General features: G+C 45.1%; 1 protein-coding gene across 1 annotated transcript; it reads left to right on the top strand.

Moving 5' to 3' along the window:
- Positions 1 to 706: 706 nt before the first annotated feature.
- On the top strand, positions 707 to 19,936 carry LOC149331975 (uncharacterized). Its single transcript, XM_089556967.1, has 14 exons — positions 707 to 848; positions 1,368 to 1,503; positions 2,359 to 2,444; positions 3,323 to 3,594; positions 5,659 to 6,068; positions 6,833 to 6,932; positions 8,725 to 8,833; positions 11,982 to 12,105; positions 13,363 to 13,420; positions 13,620 to 13,790; positions 14,833 to 14,913; positions 15,886 to 15,977; positions 17,785 to 17,979; positions 19,178 to 19,936. The coding sequence occupies exons 2-14, from the start codon at positions 1,430 to 1,432 to the stop codon at positions 19,239 to 19,241; spliced, it is 1,836 nt and encodes a 611-aa protein (XP_089413093.1). The 5' UTR covers positions 707 to 848; positions 1,368 to 1,429; the 3' UTR covers positions 19,242 to 19,936.
- Positions 19,937 to 20,183: the final 247 nt, after the last annotated feature.

Below are 20,183 nucleotides of genomic sequence, written 5' to 3'. Positions count from 1 at the left end.
GCGGTACCGAAGAATGGTTTCCCATTTTCCGTCCTCGAGCTCCGACGCTGATATCTTCTCGCCTTCCACGGCGTACTCCATCTTTGCAGGTCCCTGGGAGCTCAGTTCCCGGCGGAGAGGTGACGAGCCAGGTCGAGCTCGATGGCTAGGCCGGTAGTCAGCCGGCAATATGCCTAGGTGTCCGTAGATTGGTAAAATCCGGCTTCAGCAGGCACTGGACAATGGCCCGGATGTCGTCCAAAATATTCGAGCCTGAAGGCTGACTCTTTCTGCCGAAAAGTGGCTTCGAGGCGGGAGCCCATGCGAGACACGTCAGCACAGCTCCGTCCTCTTGCATATTTTCGGTATTTCCTAACTTTCGTAATTTGCGCCAAATTCACCGGTGCACTTCTTGCCGATGCCGATGCAACTCGCTCACAGAGCATTCTGTCAAAAAATGTTTCATTGTTATGGATCGTCCCTTCGAGTTAGAAGCCCGCCACCACTACTACAGTACAGTACCGATTGTTCAAAACAAAACGTGCATTGAAAGTCAAACAACTGACAGCTTCCGGAAGTCCGCTAGCAACGACAAATGATGAACAGAAACAAAACACATCGGCCTCTCACGTCCTTCGAGCTCTGTTTGGCCGTTCGCTGGTTCGCTGTTGGCGTTCGTCATGCCACCTACCTAGTTCGGCAAACACAAACACCCCGCTATCAAATACGTGGTTTCTGCTGCGATCGGGAGCGTTTCTCAGCTGGAACTTCCTTTCCTGCGCTGTCAAAAGCTGCGCCTCGTTTCGACGCACTCCCCCGAAGGCAACGAGCTGCGGTCTTTCACGCAGTTTTTGTCGGAAGCAAGACGCGTAAGTTGCGTGTGCTGCCGTTCACTTTTGACACCGCAAACACGCCGTACGTTGAACCGCTCGAACCACTTGTTCGTATGCATGTCACACTTTTGGTGTTGGCACCGTCCCACGTCCCGTTTTCTGTTCGTGTTTTTCGCTCCCTTCGGCCGGCTACCGTTCCGCGAACGCGCCTTGCATTGGAATACGTGGGGCGATCAACCCACTCGTGACCGTCATGCAGTTAGTCGTGAAGCTGGGGGCCGACGGCTGCGTTGATTAATCGCCGCTGGGGGCCCAATTACGACCCACTGAAGTCTGGGACTTTAGATGTGTGTTCCAGCGCTCACAACTAACGGTTCAGCTCGCAAGTGGAGGACTTCGATGTTCAAAGGACCTATTGGGGAACAAGCAAAAGTAAAATTCGAAGCTTGTTTTCCGCAAACCGTGCCGCGAGCGGTGGTGGTGGTTCTGTTTATCTGGGAACCGGCGCTGGCTCCCGCAAGATTCGCGACGTGTGTGTGTGTTTCCCGTTTTCAGATCGCGGTCGGGGTGCTACGTTGGTCGTGCGTGATCCAATGTGTTCTCCGGCATCGGTGTGAATGGATCGAGCGTCGGTACGCGTCCCCGAAGGAGCGTCACACCACGAATCGCCGCCCGATGACTCGAGTCTGAGGTGAGGCGATGATTGCTTTGCCCTTGGCTGAAAGCGCGGGGATTTCTTGCGATGCGCCGCGCGTTTGTTTGCTTTCGGTCTGCATACCGTGTAGCGAAAAAGACGTCGTGCACGATTTCGTCCGAGGCCCTGAGGTGCACGAGTTTTGTTGCGTTGACGACGTGGGATATTAAATAGATGGTGGACTTTCGCATGCGAAATTACGATGGTAGTCAGCCGTCGCTTATTTTTAATATTTTTTCCGAGCCGGGTTTGTGTGGGTTCGTGCTTGTTTTAAGTGTACACATTACGCTGTTCATTTTCTTTATCGATGCCCTTGGCTTGACGAGCCTCGATAACCGAAACTATAGGTTTGCAGTTTTTCTTCGCTTCAGTTGTGCGTAAAGGTAGAAGTCAGTTATCCTGTACCGCATGTGCTTTGCCGTATATTTGTGATATGATATTATCACAAGTTGGGCTCAGATGGTTTTGGCTGCGAGTTAAGCATGTACATTTTAAACCGGAAAGTAAATCTGTGTCACATGTTTTCACTGGCTTTGTTATTGCTGTATTAATGGTTGCCTCACTGTTCTAATTTTGTGCAGTCTCAATTTGTTTCATTTATTTTTGTACACTTCTTGCTCAACCTTGCGCACGTACAGTTCCTGTGGTTCGTTTTCATTACTGTAACCAGAGGCTGACATCGAAAGATGAGCCGTAATTCTAAATTCAATCACGAATAATTGTAAGACGCACATTTATAATCAGCCCATAATCTCGTGTACGCATTTAGTTGCAGCCTCATTATCCTCACGTGAGTTTGGTATAAAAGGTTGCTTTTGTAATTATTTTGCTCACAACAATGCTTGTTCACAGTACATCCTCGAACGAGAGCACCGGTGCTAAACGAAATCCCCCGGCCAAGCCTCCTCGGCGGCGTCACTCAGTCACGTCATTAAAAGGTCAGTGGTACAAAAAAAAAAAAAAGTTCTTCTCTTAGCAGGCTATATTTCTCTTGAGGCCCTTCTAGACATTCATTATGAACAATCAGCTAGTCCAAACCCACAGTTTGTTAGAAACTTGTAGTTACAGTTCTTGTTCCAAACAATAATGCAGTTTAGATATTGTGATGGTGCATCTTTTCATTGCAAAAATTTTAACAGCCTATCCATGCATCTATGCCAAAGCTCAGGGGAGTGGGTTTTGAGTGATCACGGCAGTACTGTTTTAGGATGCAGTTGTTAATAGTGATTGATCAGGTCCTATTGAACACAGAGCTAAGACCTCAAGGAGGTAACTCGTAAGAAGCGTGTTCAAAGTAGAGTTCCTAGATATAGTGGGCAGTAAATGCACAGGCATTAAAGGGGAAGCTATTTCAATACTTTTATCTGCTCTTATCTGTTTGCTTGCAGGTGCAACCTGCTAATTCCATGCTGGATGTCATGTTACAGAGAAATTAAATTTTTTTCTCTTACTCCCGGGTTTCTGCATGTTGTGACAGCTAGGCACAGGTTATGTTCTGCAGGAGTTATTGAGGAAAGTGCAGCTATCTTAATCCATCTTTTTTTCATTGCAGTTTTGCTACATATGGCTCACGAGTTCTCTTGTTAGCACTTTGGTGTTTCATCAAAAAACTTCGATGTTCCATCTGTATTATTGCAGATCATCATCATCAGCCTGATGATGATGATGATTGCAGTGGCAGGGAAAGCGAAGGCTATATTACAGAGGGTCTGTTAGGAGCATCATTTACTGCACTCTCATCTCTCTGCATTCTGTCTTGTCATCAGTGATGGCTCAGAGTGGTCTTAAAACCTTTTTCCCTCGATGACTTCACCAGACACGGAGTCCTACAGCAGCCTGGGTCGCCCGTCGCCAGGCACGGTTTCGGGCCGCCAGGGGCGTCGTAGCGATGGTGACCCGTGGGCCGACCATGGCCAGTGGATCCTGGACCCACCTCCCAACTTTGGCGGGTCACCGCCCTGTTTCTCGCTGAGCTACGGGGGTCACAACGGCTGCAGTGGAGGGACGCCTACTCCAGACAGCAGGAACGACTTCCGCTCCCTGCCACTGAGCGTTGCCCAGGAACGGAAGTCGTGCCGCTCGACGACGGTAGGTGCTGTGCAGCTGCAAAAGCTTTGTTGTTATGTTGTAGGCTGAGGTGGTTAATCTGCATGTCATACTGCATGCTTGTTCTGATGGACTTAGTGTTCTAATGGGTCGAGAGGGAGCGGCCAAAGAGATGGAAAGACAGGGAGGTTAACTGGGAGGCGGTACTATACTAAAGTGGCTGTTTGGGCTTGTTGGTCAGTGATCATGGTGAAGGAATGCAGCGTGAAAAAACAAGGACAAATGAAGAAGTGGACAGGATGGACTCTGTCCGGTGTCCCTCCTGTCCACTTCTTCATTTGTCCTTGTCTTTTCGCAATGCATTCTTTAACCATTGTACTATACTGGTTTGTTACCCTGGTCATGGGGAAAAGGGTTGGGGCTGAAAACTCAAGTGTGTTATGGAAGCTTAGCAGTAAAAAAAGGGGGGGGGGTGTAGCTGTTTTTCACTTGTAGTAGTAGATATGAAGTACATCAAGTAACACCTATAAAAAATGAGGACCTGGAAAAAGGGGCGTATGTTCATTGAGCATTAAAGCTTAATTTTGTCAGGGCAGTTTTTCACGTGGCTGCTACCTTAAACGAACTGACAGCTGAATTTTAGGGACCCATTGTTTGTTTGGTACAATGGAAAACTTAAGCAAGTGCCCAGGGTGCCTGATTCCACAATGCTTTAGTTAGAAATGTGGTAGAAGATTTTTACCGACAAAATTTCGGTCAGTGGATGCACCCATTCTTATGTATCCTGATGCTTTTGGAAACCATGATCAATGAGCACGATAGCGATTGCATGCCAGCAAAATTAATCACTTAATACCTCGTATAGTTGGAGCTGCAAGGTAGTGATTATAGACAGCTTAAGTATATAACATAGCCTCCGTTTGAGTTTCCACGCCCAAACCTCTTACTGCACAATTAATGTACACCTCGTTGAGAACAGGTTAATAATGCTTAATATTAATAACAATTAATAATAATCATTATTAATTATTAAATCAGTAATGATTGAATTAAATTAATTTGTCCTTGTTTCTTCGATATTACAATGCTCAATTCTCACAATATTAGACAAGATCTTTTCATTTCCACCGTAATCTTGTGACATGTTTTGGACACTGAATTGTTAGTCCCTCTAAGTCAGTATAGCTTGGACATTTTCGTTTGCAACAGTATCAGAATATACTTCTGGGAGTTTTCATTAGCAACATATCACGCTCAGGGTGGTGTTGTATACATCCCAAAATTCGTACATCTTGCTGTAAAGTGCGTTGATAGGTCAGCATTCCAGGAAAGCTAGTGGGCTATCATGCTGCTTCCCCTTGCTTTTTGGGAGACTAAGCACACATCACTGATCACAGAAGATAAGCTACAAAGGTTTATACAAGGGCATGCTGGTGACGCCATAGTATGCGCTCCCTACGATGTGTGCCTTGTCTTCTTGAACTGTCTTAGTAATCTTTTAGTGAACTGCAGGATAAAAACTTTATACAAAAGACCATGTGAGTTGCAGGCCCCTACTCTTGCTGCAAGCTTTGCTCAGTCACTGATTGATATCCTCAGACTGTGGAGTGCGCTCTTGTGGTAGCCCCTTTCACAGCTGGTGTGTACAGTCAGTGTCTCATTAGTGGTTCATCCGTACCAGTAGCTTGCGTGCTGATTGTTGCTGATGATTGAAAATAGCTTTTTCTATCACTAACTGACAATCAGTGATGAGTGGGGCATGCCGATTCAGATGCGTGGTTGCCAGAAAGCGAGGTTCTTTAATTTTGAAGACTATCACCAGTAGCTGTCACCCGGCAACCCTGATATTATGAAGTGGCAGCAGCTTCTATGTTCCCATTTATGGTGGTTTGGACTGTATGTGTCTAAATAGTGGCTGGCTGTAAGCCATAGTCACTACGATTTCATGACTGACAACTGTGCTTGCTTGTTAGCTGATGCTCAGCATCTTTCTTTGCATTGTGGGTGCGAGTTTTTCCACTAGTTGGCTTGTATTCGCGATGACTCGCTGTAACTTGTGTTACTGTCATCATGTGCCAATGACATGTTCCTTAAATAACCCTACAGCCCAGCCACTCGGCAGGTACCTCAACGCGGAGCAATCCGCATCCGCATGCAAGGCCGTCGCACCTCGTGACAAGCGCATACCCTCCGCACTACGCCAATTTCCCACCAAGTCCCGTTGGCAGCTCGGAACGGGACATTCCGGATGTGGTGTCCCGCCCTGTCCTAGCAGCACCCACGGCCACCGCACCTGCTGGCTCACTGAACACTGCGCCTTTTCGCCGGGGTTGTGGTGACGGCGAAAGGTCGGCGGCGGGCATCGTCGGCAGCAACGATAATAATGGCGGCGCTGCGAGCTGGCTTGCAGCGCCCCCTGGGAGCCCACGTCGGACTCACAGCGACCCCATCATCCATCTAGACGAGGTTGACGAAGAGCAGGCGGATAATCCCGGCATTTGGATGTACAGGCCCAGGTAGGTTATTGCTTTGTGTGAGGTCAGGCAGAGGTGAAAAATAAAGAAAAAATTACGCAGCTCTGTCCATGGGCACAGTGCAGTACTGTCATAGATAGTGATTGTGATGTTGATGATGATCGAGGAGCCTTTTTCATGCTAGTGTCATCCGATGGTTGGAGAAACAACAGACTTACTCCACCCATTTGTCATACCTTCTGTGGGGCTCATTTTTGCTCGTAAGCCTTTGACATTCTTACGCAAATGCTGAAATGACGTAAAGCTCGCCCATTGGTCCATTTTGCAACTGCTTTCGTTGATTTGATCAAACTTTGGCTTCTTTGGACTGAAACATTAGTTCCATCAACATCAAGCACGTTATAAATCTCCTCTTAACTCAAACTCTGCACAATTTAACCAAATTTTAGTCCTCTTGGAATTTGGATTGACAATAGTCCACTGTAATGTCTTCACGAGTGTTGACGCAGACATTCTTGTTGCCTGTAAAATACTGCATTCTTTGATTGTGCTGGCACATAACTGTAAAGCATATGGAAGCAGAAATTCACACTTTTTTTTCCGAGTTACATGTGAGACTTGAGCGGTATAAGCAGCTAGTGCTGACCCAGTCATCGTGATATTGTTTAGGTTTTTGGGGCTTGGGCTTTGCTCCTTACTATCCTTTAGTCATTGCACATATGTGAGGGTTGTGTGGCAAATAATTACTGTTTAGTTGTGGTTTCTCACCAAAGATAGTGATGGGAGAGTTATAACCTCTCATCCAGGTCGGGCCATGCGGGCGGTAAATCGGACCCTCCGGCTTCTTCACGGACGCGAGCAGTAGTACCCGAGGAGCTCAAGGCACTGCAGGAGATCAATGGCAAGGCAAGTTTGCGGCCGAGCGACGTCTTCATGGTCATGGTTGATGAGTCTGGCCAGTTAGTCCATGTCGTGGTCAGAGAAGGAAATGGGGGTCAGTGACCTCAGCCACTTCTTTGGGTCGTACGCTGCCTGACTCAACAGATGTGTATGGATAAAATTCTTGACTAGTTAGTGGTGTGTTCTATTTTAACCCTTTGAGGGTCGAATTATTTTGAAGAAAACTTTCTCAGGTGGTCAAATTACTTTATTGCGGATCTTGAATCTACAAAATGTATATAATCGAGAATAAATAGTAAAAAAAAATTAGGAACAGTACTTTGGTGACAGCATCACTCACAACTGGAAAATGTTCAATAGAATAGAATAGCAACGGTGATAAGCAAGCTAAGAGCATTACCAATAAAGATAGAAATCAACTGTCGCCGCCTCTGCAAAACAGTGCCCACAAAGAGAAAACACGTTTCGCGCGACTCCGTTGCGATCCCACGGCGGAATCGAAACCGCGTAGGCGCGTTGCCACAGAGGGCGAGAATACCTCGCGAGCAACGGTGATAAGCAAGCTAAGAGCAGCGCCAATAAAGATAGAAATCAACTTCGGCAGCCCCTGCAAGATAGTGCTGACAAAAAGAAAACTCAAATTTCGCGCGACTCCGTTGCGATCACGCGGCGAAACCAAAGCTACAAAAGGGGTGTTGCCGCAGTCTGTGCCGCCGTGCTAAAGCTAGACATAAGTTCTGCTTATCTCCGTAAGAAGGCAGCACAAAATTCAAACACTTCTTGTAAGTCCTAAGAGATGGCAGCACCCCCCAGTGAGCACGCATTCTTCTTTTGGCGCAAAATTTCAAACGGAAGATCGAAACCGTACCCGTACGGCAAAGACCTTGCGGGACAGAAAACCGCCGCCGTACATATACGGCAAAAACCTTCAAAGGGTTAAACAGGAACCTCAAAATCGAAGTCTCGTGCTTTCTTAGCTCCTTCCTCTACCTCCACTGCCAAATGTGCTACTACTTTGTACTTATATATTTAGTAGCACAAAATTTTGAAGTTTGGATTTTCGTTTTTAATTTGATCAAAAGGGGTGAAGGAAGTGCATATAATATCATTCATAACCGCAACGCTACAACGAAATTTCCACCGCAACGAAGTACATATTTCCGATTGCACGTCGGCAAGCCATACAAGGCAGTGCAAATGTTTCTCCCCACAGCAAACAATTTTCAGAGCGAGGTTCTGCTTCAAAAAATGGTTTTACGAGGAAGCAGCTGATTTTATCTTTGCACATCCAAGGATGCCAATATCTCGTTTAATTTACCAAAAAAAGGTTAGCATGCTGTTTCGTCATGTGAGTAGGCACTTGTACATATGTGGTTGCACAAATATACTGGTATGCCACAATGTTGTGCGTCGAAGAACGGCATAGTGTTGGCTATTGGAAACAGAATCTGGAATTTTGAGCTGGTTACCGACAAGAACTCCTATATAATTAGTGCTTTTTAATGCTTTGCAAAAACCTTTCCTCAGGATTCAAACTGATGTTTTAGGAATAAAGAGTAGTGATTAGTATATCACAGTTTTTTTTTGTGTGCCTTATGTGACCATTACTCCAGCTGTGATTTGATAGCTACAGTATGGCTTTCAAGACTGAAACCAAAGCTGCATGGAAGGGAAAAATTCAGTAATGAATTGTGTACTGGGCGGAGGCGAACTCCACATAGTGTTTGGTTTGGAAAAGAAGTAAGGTGGTGAAAGTGCTTATAAGGGGAAATATTCAATGGCACGCATTGCTGTGCAGCTCTGGAACCAGGTGCAGCACCTGCAGTCGCAGTTGGAGCTGCTGAGAAGAATAAAGTCCCCGGACAAGCCCCCTCCTGTCGGCTCGGTCAACGGCAGCAGCTTTGCTGGTGTGTGGGAAGAGAGAATCTCTTTTTTATGTGCATTTCTAGTAAATTTTATGCATTAGAAGTTGGTTCTTTATACAAGAAATGGCAGCCTTGCTCAAATATTGGGAGAGCTGAACCATTTCTCATCGGATCGCTGTTAAATGCAGAGTGTACTCGAAACCCGAGTTACAGGTGCATATTTCGCGCTAGTTTAGGTTGTGCAGTGAATTCACGCTACTGGCTTACTTTTAGTCAGGGCAGCTTTCTGTGTATATTTTATGCCTGTCATGGTCTTTTTCTTAACTCTTTCGTTACCACGCCACTGCGCTTCGATCACCGGTGATCGAAAAATTCGAAGCACTACGGCAGCGCAACCGCGGCCGCTACGTACTTGCTGAGTCATTCGGTTTGTTGTTCGCACATTGAACTTAAATTTCCTGTTTAGTTTATATTTTTGCCAAAAAGCGGCAATTTTTGAGACGCGCTTGAAGTTGGGGGTGCGGCGTCGGGCGCTCCGAACAAGCCGTCATCATCGGGAATGGCACTCGCTCAAAAAAACCCTGTTCCACTCAATTCTGCTGCGTTTGCACCACATATTTTTGATGTATCGATTAGCACGGACCCTGACGACGATGCTGTACCGTCAGGTATTGTTTCGAAGCTCAAACTGCGCAACGAGAGCCCAGAACGCTCGCCTGTGCGTTCAGATTCCTGGTTCCGGTCTGTTTGTGCGAACCGGAGTTCCTCATTATAGCCGTTACGGTGATGTGACGCCATCTAACTTGTTCTTCGGAGACTACAGTTTCGGTTTCTGCGTAGAGTGCAATTTTCCCATGAGGCGCGAATTTTTGAAATGCCCTTGAAGCGGAAGTCACAAAATGAACAAGGGAGGGGAAAACCTCAGGTTGCTTGAGCCAACGTTTCGACAAGGGGACTTGTCTTCGTCTGGGCAAAGCGTTCATCATTGGCGAGGACGCTCCGTGCATGGCGTCGGGCGTGCGGACGGCGTGCACTCTGAAAAACCTTGCTGCGCGCAGTTCTACCGCGTCGACTGCAATTATTATCTATGCTACGAGTAGCAGAGTCTCTGGTGACGATGTTGCATTGTCGGATTTTGGTTCAGACGCTGTAACTGCGCAAACCGATCCCGGAACGTTGGCCTGATAGTTTCGTTTCCTTTTTCCTGTCCGCTTGTGCGGGCGGATCAGGTTTGTTGTTCAGACGGTTAGTTCTATTTTTGGCCTAGTTCGTTTTTTGAAGTGCCCTTGGAGCATAGGCTTATTGCGACATAACACGCGGTGAGGATGGTGTCGCGTCAAGGTCGGGCACTTCGTGCGCTCGGAAGAGTCCCGCTGCACATGATTCTTCAGCCTCTGCAGCTGATTTTCAAGATGCTCCGAGCAGCAGTGACTCGGACGAAGATGTTGTAATGTCGGATTTCGATTCTGCAGCTACATTGCAGCTATACTTACCGCATACTATATATCGCTATATCGCACCTATACTTTTTGTGTATTATTTTTTTTTTCAATTTATTTCGTAAATTAAATAAGTTTTGATTTGTATTTTTTAAACCATCCTTACCAAGCTTTCGTTTGGCACATAACATTACACTTCCAATTTTTTTTTTGTTGGACTGTAAAAATCATATCAAGGGCACTCTCAAATGAGCCTTTTCAAGAGGCATAAAGAAAAAAATTCTAGCTCGAAAACTATTCAAGTTATAATTTTAAAACTTTAATGTCATGTTTTAGAAAGAATTTGAATTGTTTTGTAACTTCTAGAATTTTTTTAGTACAGGTGTTTGGAAAGTTATTGTCATATAAACACAAAACTTTTGTTCTTTTTTATTTTTTGTTGTGTCTACTGATTTTTTTTTTCACAGCATTTCAAGCAGAATGTGTGTTCAAATAAATTTCATTATAAAGCGCATTCTATCTCAATCATTGTATGCATTTTATATAATTTTATCTCTCACAATTTTTCTAAAAAAAATTTTTGTCTGAGACATATAAAAAATGGTCGTTTTCCCGTGGTAACGAAAGAGTTAAACAGTGGTTGGAAGACATTATTTTTTGTTTGTTTTTTGTTTTGTTTGTTTAATATATGAGGAACTAATTGGCCTAGAAATAAACAAATCGCATATTTGAAATCAGCAGAAAAAACTGAATAAGTCTGTGCAGTTTAATTGCATTTGGTCTGTAAATAAAAAAAAATGCTCTAAGACCCATGTCCCCCCTTAACTGTGCAGACCATAAAACAGATGAGTCAGTTTAAAGGGGCCCAGAAACACAATCTTAGTTAACTGTTTTGCCTGTTGATTGCATACAGCGAGTTATAATGGTGCTATTAGCGTCGGTAATACCGCATACATTCCGTTTCTTAATATTTTAATGTCCTCCCAAAAACAACTTCATGGCTCTGATGGTGTCGCCACACAGCGGCGGGTTTTTAGCAGCGGATATGACATCACCTGGCGCGAGCTTGATGACCGGACAAACAGTAAATATACTGCAAATTGTGTGAATAAATAGAGACACATTTTGTCACCTGTCTGCGTTTTATATTAGATCAACAAAAACAGTTTGTTTGTCTTAGATAAAAGCCCTGCAAAGCAAGTAAAATAAAAATACACCACCAGGGGGCGCTCTGGCATGGAAACAACGCTGCCAGCCTCAGCAAGAACGAGTTACAGAGAGCAGGCAACCATGGAGTGCAAACTTCAGCGACGTGCTCTGGCTGGCTGTTTTGATTGGTTGCGCCAGGTGCCGTCATTGGGAGAGCGAAATAGGAGTGGGAAGCCCCGCCAAAATCGATTTGAGGGCGGCGTTTTGTTTGCTTGTATTTTGAAATTTCTTCACTGAATAACTCCCGTTCCTGTGCATCGATTCCTGTAATTCTTTTTAAGTCAGCATCTGTGTGACATAAAGAACCCACCTGAAGTATAGCCGGTATTCCCCCAGGCAGTGTTTCGCAGCCCCTTTAAGCCTATCTGCCCTTGCACCATTGAGTTCAAATTACGGCCATTCATATGTAGGCGACGACGGAAAAATACATGCACAGAGAAAGTGGCTACCTGCTATTCTATTCAAATGCTGTGTGTACCTGCTTTGTAGTCACAGGACAAGTGGGTTTCCAGTGGTACAATTTAGTGTGTCGCTTGTTCCAGAACTGCTGGCGGACGTGTACTACGCACAGCGGGAGCGAGACGACTCCATCAGCGAGCGGCTTGCCAGTGCCAACCAGAGCTTGGACATGTACCAGAAGGAGCTGCAGAAGCTGGCGGAAGCCAGGTATGGCTACCCATATGCTTCTTGTTCTCCATTTTAACATTCTTAACAAGTTGGAGTTCTTTACATAGGAAGTGCTGTTGTGGTAGTCCTGTGATGGTGATATGTAATTCCCTCATGGGGAGACTTTCTGTGAAACTTCCATCAGATTAAAGGCGCTCTGAAACACCTTCCGAGGAGAGAACATCAACTCGCGCAATCACTGCGTTGTCTTGTCACGAACACCTGAGCCAAAAAATAGGCCTCCACACGCAGCAGAGAACCCGCAATCACGCGCGAAAGTTGGCGAGCCCTTCCCGGCGACTTTTTCATGCTCGCACCCTCCATCGCTCACCGCTGTGTATACAAGATCAGATGTAGCTATTGGTTGGATCCTTTCAGACGTAAGGCAGCTGTCATGGCCGCGGCTAATAGATCGCCTAGCTCCCGGAGGAGCGCTGACCTTCCAGCGTGCAAAAAGTGACACGAGGAGAGGGAAATGGCGCAAAAACGCTTAAATTCAAGTTTCAACTGCAGATAACTGAGCTTCATCAAAGTGCCTTAAAAAAATTTCTTGCTGGACAATATTCAGGAAGCTGTGAATCTTCTGCTCGTTTTGTTTATTGGTAATGTTGATAGACACATTTTTCTTATTGCAAGTGCCCGTACAAGCCTTATCCTTCCCACACAAACATTTAATGGATGGAATTAAGTGGAAGTGCCATTCTAATTGAAGGACGTTGAAATGGACTCTTAACATAGGGCTTGGCAAAATTTTTCGAATTTATTTCAACCAAGCAAGAGCCTGAGATCAGCATGAGTGAATTTGTAATAGCCCTGCAGAGCCTAGTTTGTGTAATTCTGTTTCTTTTAAAACTGTCACTGGTGGGAACAAGGTTGATGATAATTGGCTCTGCGTACTTATGTAATACATAGTTAATTTTATATGTGCTTGTAGTAATGTGACTGTGAAACTGCACTGTCCCTGCTTTTGTCCTCAATAATTTTTTTCTCACATTTTCACCTTCGCAAGCTCCTTTTCCTGTTTGTTTCAAAATTTCTAGCTTTGCTTACCTATGTAACTACTAGTGAGAAAATATGCAACATCTCTTAACTTTGTGCTGTCTTGTGGTAATGTTTGAATTGATATAGATTTCTTAGAAGTGAATAATAAAATAACTCCCGGAATGTGCGCATTCCAGCTTGTCCTTGCAGTAGGCTGCATGTTGGAGAGTTTCAATCTCTTCTCTTGAGTTCCATTTTTTGTTTGTTTTTCCTCAGGAGCGATGCATCGGATGGCTCGGGTGACGAGGAAGACTGTGACAACCTTGTGCTAAGTGTGAGTCGCTGCTTGTTTCTCCCTCCCTCTCTTTCTGAAGCAATGTTCGCAGATTCTTCGTTTGCAGTTTGCGGAATTCAAAATTCTCTGCCGCTGAAAGTTAGGGGATTTGGTCATTGATAACGTGACAAGTGTACCAGTCAAAACTGCACTGCACTGAAGTCGTGAGACACGTGACAAATCTTCCCTCCTTCCCCAGGGCTTGGACAAGATCCTGCAGGGCTTGGAGGGCAGCTGGGCGCCCGCGCGTGTAACACGGCACCAGGAGACACTGCTGGCTTCTGTGCATCGCTTACGTGACCACCGGGGCAAGAGGGCACGGCACCGGCTGCGAGCCATCCAGGCTGAGCGGGACGTCGCTCTCGAGAAGGTTGGTGCAACCACCCACCTTTTCTTCAGGATAGTCGGCTTGGTTTCACTTTATGGCACTGGTGGTGTCTGGAAAATGGTCCCACAGATTCATATTGATCAGTCGACGATTGTTGTTTTAGGTTGCTATACAGAACACGTTTGTTCATCATCTGCTGTGAACCGAAAAGAAATTTCAGAAGAAGCATGCACTTGGTCAAATGTTTAGGGGAAACACCCAAGGTGGAGTAAATTTGTAATAAGGGAGTAATTACTCATTGGCATCCACCCGAGCGCAGCCATACGGCTACAAAGGAAAGCTATACAGCTTTCTCAGAAACTTCGTAGTTAAAGAAAAAATCCATCCTGGTCCGTGGTTCGAACCCAGGACCAACACTGTTCCCACTTCGAGTTATTGATCAATTCGCTCTCGCCCTACCATAAGCTTGCCGTCCCGGTTAGCTCAGTTGGTAGAGCGACTGCTCCGGTGTAGCGGTGGTCCCGGGTTCGAACCCCGGACCAGGACGAATTTTTCTTTAACTACGAAGTTTCTGAGAAAGCTGTATAGCTTTCCTTTTTAGCCGTATGGCTGCGCTTGGGTGGATGCCAATGAGTAATTACTCCCTTATTACAAAGCATGCATTTGGTTGCCTTTATTATGGATTTGCCATGTTGTCAAGAGCTAGCTCACTGCATGACCAGTATTGTTCAGTGTGCTGTGCTTGTATAAAAAAACATACTCTTCATCAAAAGTAAAAAGTCCATTGCCCACATTATTTAAGCTGACTCTTCAAGCTTATGGCCAGTCGTCTGTTACACTTTCGGTGGCTCAGAGCACCGCAGGCCATGCGCAGGCCTTTTCTTCAGAGGTTTAAAATGCTGTGACTGCCACGTGAGCAAATTATAGGCTGCACTGTTGTGTGCACAGTTGCACAGCTGCACAGTCGAAGGGGGGTGGTATTTTAGTGTTGCTGTTGTGTCGTTTTTTTTTGTTTTTTTTTTTCACTTCAAGCTTGTCAGAATATTCTCCCTGATTAACTATTCTTCATTTCATTGTCATTTAGGTGAAGGTCTTGGAGAAGGAGCTTCAGGAGTTGCATATGAAAGCGATATGGAAGAGTGAGAACTGGGGCTGCTCAAGCAATGTGAGCAGCCTTCTTTGAAACTTTTTTTTTCATTTTCTTCGTATCTTGCATCATAGTTCCCATCATAAGGCAACAAGGCACGAAGCCAAGTGTCAGTTTGTAGTTGCAACATGAGGCTGTTACGAACACTGTGGTTTAGAACCAACTACGTACTGCATCAGTTTCAGCAGATTACCAGTTTTCTTGCTTCTTGATGTCACACAGCACTTTAGTCCCTTGTTTATATGCAAGCTGTACCGCATAGGCTCTTGTCCTTTGCTGTTTCGCTCCCGGAATTAAACTCGGGCCATGTGACAGATAGTAACAGGGCTTGCTGTTTTAATAATTATGATCCTCAATGTCTACTGTATTATCATTGTGCTTGTGCTTAAAGGCCGAGCTGTTGGCTTCGTTTGGCTGCTAACTCCTCATGTACAGAATGTTACCCTAATGCCAAGCCATCATGAATGATATCAGTAGCTGTCTTGTTTCATCACCATCACGAAGTTTGTACAATCGCATGTTTATTAAGGTTGCATCTAAAGTTTCCCTCAATGCTACAATGAATACTACTGCGTTAGAGTTAAAATCTCACTCCCACGCAACATTTTCAATTTCCCATCAGTTACGAAGGCAATTTAATGCAACTGATTTCCCTTACAACGTGGAATTTTTGGTATAGAGTTCCACATCAGCAAAGCTTTTGCAAGGAAGTGTAGTAGAAGGAACATAAGGCTGCCTATGCATTTAATTTCGCAATCGAAAGGTGCCTACTGAGTTCATTGTCATCGCCTGTTTCTACCTAAGATGGTTACCGAAGCCATCGCACATCTTAAATGGTAGCACTGGTACTCTCCTGTGGGTCAGTGCTCATTGACTGCATCGTGAGCGCTTATATGCAATCTCCTATCACTGTCACACATCTGTTGTATGAAACTGAGTAGCACCGTTTTTTCTCTGTCTTTTCTTATACTTTTTTCGTCTTCATTGCAGGATGCGATACAGCAGGCAACCAATGAGAGGAATGCTGCAGTTGGCCGGTTGCATGAGCTTCAGGAGAGCCTAGCTGCGCAAGCCAATGGAAGGTACGGCATGGATGTGTGTACCCCCTTTGGCCTGCTAACTGTCTGGAAAGTTGCACTACAGTGAAAAGTTGAGAGCGGGCTGGTTCAAAGAGCAGGAATTGAACTTGCCGCAGTAGTTCAGGGGTTGTGGCATTTGGGAGCTAATACCAAGGACATGGGCTGTAATCCCGGATGCGGTGGCTACATTTCAATGGACGTTTTGGCCAGCTGACCCCCTCTCTCTCTCTCTCTCTCTCACACACACACACTCTCTCTCTCTCTCTCTCTCTCAACAGAGGCAATGCAAAAAGACAGCTGTGTGTTGACTGTGTATGTTAAAGGGGTCCTGCAGCACTTTCCGAGGAGAGTACATAAACTCACTCACTCATTGCAGTGCGTTGTCATGAGTACCTGAGGTTGGAGGTTTTATTTCTTTCAGAGATGAAAGAGGGAACTGTAACAAAAGGTGGTAAAGCCTGATGAGATCGCAGTTCTGATGAAATAATACACTCTTCATGCAGCAGAGAACCCACAGTCATGCTCGAAATTTCGCGGGCCCTTTTCGGTGACTTTTTCAAACTTGAGCCTTCCTCCATGTTGCTTAGAAGGGTCAGGGTTCGGGCTAGTGGGTAGTCCACATGAGGATCCATAGCGCACAAAATTGAAAGGACACAACACAAGTGCTAAACTTCCACTGAACGATCTTTATTTGGCGCGGACAACCTTATAAAGATCACGTAAGGTACAGGTACAGATGACTAACAATGATTATCTTGTCAAGTTCATGATGTGTCAGGAATGAGAAAAAACAAAATGCAAGCCACCAGTCAGTAAGCACGTTTCACACTATCGCCCGCTGCCTTGAATCTAAGAAAGCTAAGTCCTTTTTGATAATGACACCGAAGGATCACTAACGCAATTTTCCAATCCCTCTTTTTCCATCGCCGCAGCTTCAATTAGTATCTCCCTCGTTTTTTAAAGATCACTATTTTTTCCGACCATTGAACACTCCTCGAACTTAGGCGCGCACTGGTGACCACGGCAGTGACGAGCCAAATTACCTGGCCCCTCATCTCTAACGTTTCTGTAGTGTAGTGCCATGTTGCTTTAGAGATGGCTGTCGGTTAGATACTTTCAGGTGTCACTCAGGGCGCGTCAGGAAGCTTCGTTCGGGGGAATTTGTGTGCACGTTGGCAACCTGGTAGTGGGGCCGAGTGATTGGGGTCAGGGGAGGAGCACTGATGTTTGAGCATGCATAAAGTGATGAGAGGAGGAAGAAAGGTGCGAAGAGGATGAAATTCAAATTCTGATTGCAGAATGCATAAAAAAAGTTCATGAGGTAGGGGATTCATGAAGCGGTGTCCTTTAGCATCCCAGGCATACCGCAACTTTATTGAATAGTGCTGCGGGGCCCTTCAAGGAAACGCAGGTGGTTGAAATTATTCAGAAGCCCTCCACTATTTCTTCGGGCTGCTTTAGTATGGTGAACCTCATACATTATTCCAGGAATTGACACACCTGGCTGGGTATTGTTTTTTTTATTCTGAAAGGCCTTAATGCAAGTGCAGAATGACTTCTTCATCTTCATCGGCTTCATCGTTGTGACCTACCCCCTTTCCTTCCCTGAGGACTTTGCATCATTGCCCGCATGAAATTCGTCATGTCATCACATCACGAGGTCACGTGACATGTCACATAACCATGATCCCCCCCCTTTCCTACTCTTTCGTTACGCTCGTAACGCCTGACACTTAAGTGTCAGGACATTAACGCGGGACATTAAGTGAACGCCCCTTCAACTTCTATCTTTCTCGCCTTTTCTCGGCAGCGGTGACCGGGGCACCGGTGACGGAGGTGTCAAGATATCGGCGGAAGCGCAGACGGACTTCATTGGCGTTGAGGAGGGCGCGGATATGGTGACGAGCTCAATACTGCAGCAGCTCAAAGAGGAAGTTCAGCGGATCAGTCAGCGTCTCGACGAGGAGGTTGCGTCACGGCATGGGGCAGAACTCAAGTGCCAGAGGTGATTAGTAAATGGGTCACATTCGTCACTGGGGTCAATACAGTATGGCAGAGATTTACTATGCAGATTTGCATCAAGTTTAGTTTAATCCGTTGCCTTCAATTCGGGGGGGAGGAAGGGGGGGGAGTGCACTGCTAGGCTTTCTATACTAATTTGGTTTCCCACCTGGAGCATGGGTACTCGGTGGATATGTGTTTTGCTCTAATGGGTGTCTAGAAATGAATACTGTTGAAAAATTGAAAATTAAAGACAAAAAATGTTTATTTACTCACTGAGAGGATTATCCTTGAGTTTGATGGATGCTATATTGGTCCAGTGGATGCATTGCATGTTGTGGATTATTTTTGGTGGCTCTAAATCACTATAATCACTTACCTGACCCAAAGAATGCTTTGAAAAGTATTTTATTGCTATAGTGAACATTATCCTTAATGGTAAAAAGAATATGGATTATTTTTCATTCGAAGGGCTGCACTGACATTTGCTCTCTGTGCTGGCTATCAGGTACAGCGGAAAAGGAATGAAATAAAATGCCAGCAAATGATTGGTTTGGTTTTATTGGGAGTTTAATGTCCAAAAGCGACTGAGGCTGTGAGAGATGCCGTAGTGAAGGGCTCCGGAAATTTCGGTTACCTGGGGTTCTTTAACGTGCACTGACATCGCACAGTACATGGGACTCTAGAATTTCGCCTCCATCGGAATTTGACTACTGCGGCTGAGATCGAACCCGCGTCTTTCTTTACCAACAAATGAAACAAAATACTTTAAAAGCTGGAACCACTGTTGCCATTTATCAGAAAAGTATCCAACACATCAGTACAGGAAATTTTCATTGCACGTCATCTCCAGATAGCTGTTAAGAAAGTTAAAAATAACTGGCCACCACATTTCAGTGCCTTTTGTAATATGGACCTACTTCCCATGGGTATCAATCCGATGGCTTTGGAAACCAGGCGGTTCAGAAAAACCATAAAGCTTATCATAAAGCTGCTTCTTATGATAAAGACTTAATAGTAAGCATTGCTAATGGGCCGTATAAGACTTTCGCCTTAATAAATAGCATCTTCCAGTGTGCATGTTGTGATGAGTTAAACCACTCGTAAGGGGGGGAGGGATGTAATACGTGGGAAGGCTGCTTCACAGGTTTTACTTATGCTTTTTCATTTTTATAAATCGTGCATCTCTTTGGAACTTGCAGGTTAGAGGAGCTGGTGAACGGTTTTCAGAAGCGGCTCAATGGGCTCAACAACAGTGGCTTCTGACAACGATGAGCCGTCGGCCTGCCAACTTTGTCGACTACCGCATTTGTTAGTTTACAGCTGGCCAGCAGTGCATTGGGACATGTGGGGGAAAGGTCAACATTCCAAGCGAAACGTGTTCTCTTTTTCGTTAATCTCTAGCCTGATTCAACAGATTATATGCATACTCTTGTAGAATATGGAATAAGGTTTGTCACTGCGGTAGCACTGCTCTTTACGATAACCTCTTAATGTGGTGTTTCTCAATACTAGGTTAAGCAAATTTTGCCAATCTTTTTCTGTTGTTTTGTTTGGGGTTTTGCATAAATCATTATTCAACTCTGTGTTCTCGTCTTAAACAAAAAGTATTGAAGCGAATAAGTACTCTTAGTATTTGTTGTTTTAGCGACTACTCGAAGTGAATGCCAACATGTACGGGTACCCCGCACGTTGGCACCAAATGTCGGTGCTCTTACTTTGGAACACGTTACTGTCCAAAGATAGCCGGTAAATTTGTTTAAAGCTTTATCGTCTTCAGTGAAAGAAGGAAACGCAAGAAGGAAGTGTGTTCACAGACGTTCCTTGGAGAAATGTCCTTTTCACGTACCTCTGGGTCTGCCAATTCCGAAAAGCCTGTTAAAGACATTACGCCGTGAGTGACCCCGTCGGAATGTAAAGCAAGCATTTCAGAAGATTCAGGCTCATTCTATGATGGCATTGTCTGGTTCTCGACATTGTCTGGTTGACCATCGTTATTTTTTTTTGGCTTGCCAGTCATTTGGTTCAGATGTATGCCTTCACAATGTTGCATTCACAATGTTGCATTCACAGCAACGCTTGAGCACGAATGTAGTGTGCATTGGGATCCAAACTTATAGAAGTATAAACCTCGCACCACCCTTTAGCTTGCCAACCTGACGAATAGATACTGCTTTGTTTGAGGGTTTTTGTAGTGACTCATTTTTT

This window comes from Amblyomma mixtum, chromosome 8 (genome assembly GCF_055824585.1).
Source record: "Amblyomma mixtum isolate Tamu chromosome 8, ASM5582458v1, whole genome shotgun sequence".
Classification (NCBI taxonomy): Eukaryota; Metazoa; Arthropoda; class Arachnida; order Ixodida; family Ixodidae; genus Amblyomma; species Amblyomma mixtum.
The sequence above is the reverse complement of the archived record's forward strand: the minus strand, read 5'-3'. Positions and strand labels throughout refer to the sequence as shown.

Excerpts from the sequence above, each read along its gene's own strand:
- LOC149331975 (XM_089556967.1), top strand. The coding sequence starts at position 1,430 with ATGGATCGAGCGTCGGTACGCGTCCCCGAAGGAGCGTCACACCACGAA. Across the intron at positions 1,504-2,358 it reads CCCGATGACTCGAGTCTGAG|TACATCCTCGAACGAGAGCA; the intron begins GTGAGGCGATGA and ends GCTTGTTCACAG. Across the intron at positions 8,834-11,981 it reads CAACGGCAGCAGCTTTGCTG|AACTGCTGGCGGACGTGTAC; the intron begins GTGTGTGGGAAG and ends CGCTTGTTCCAG.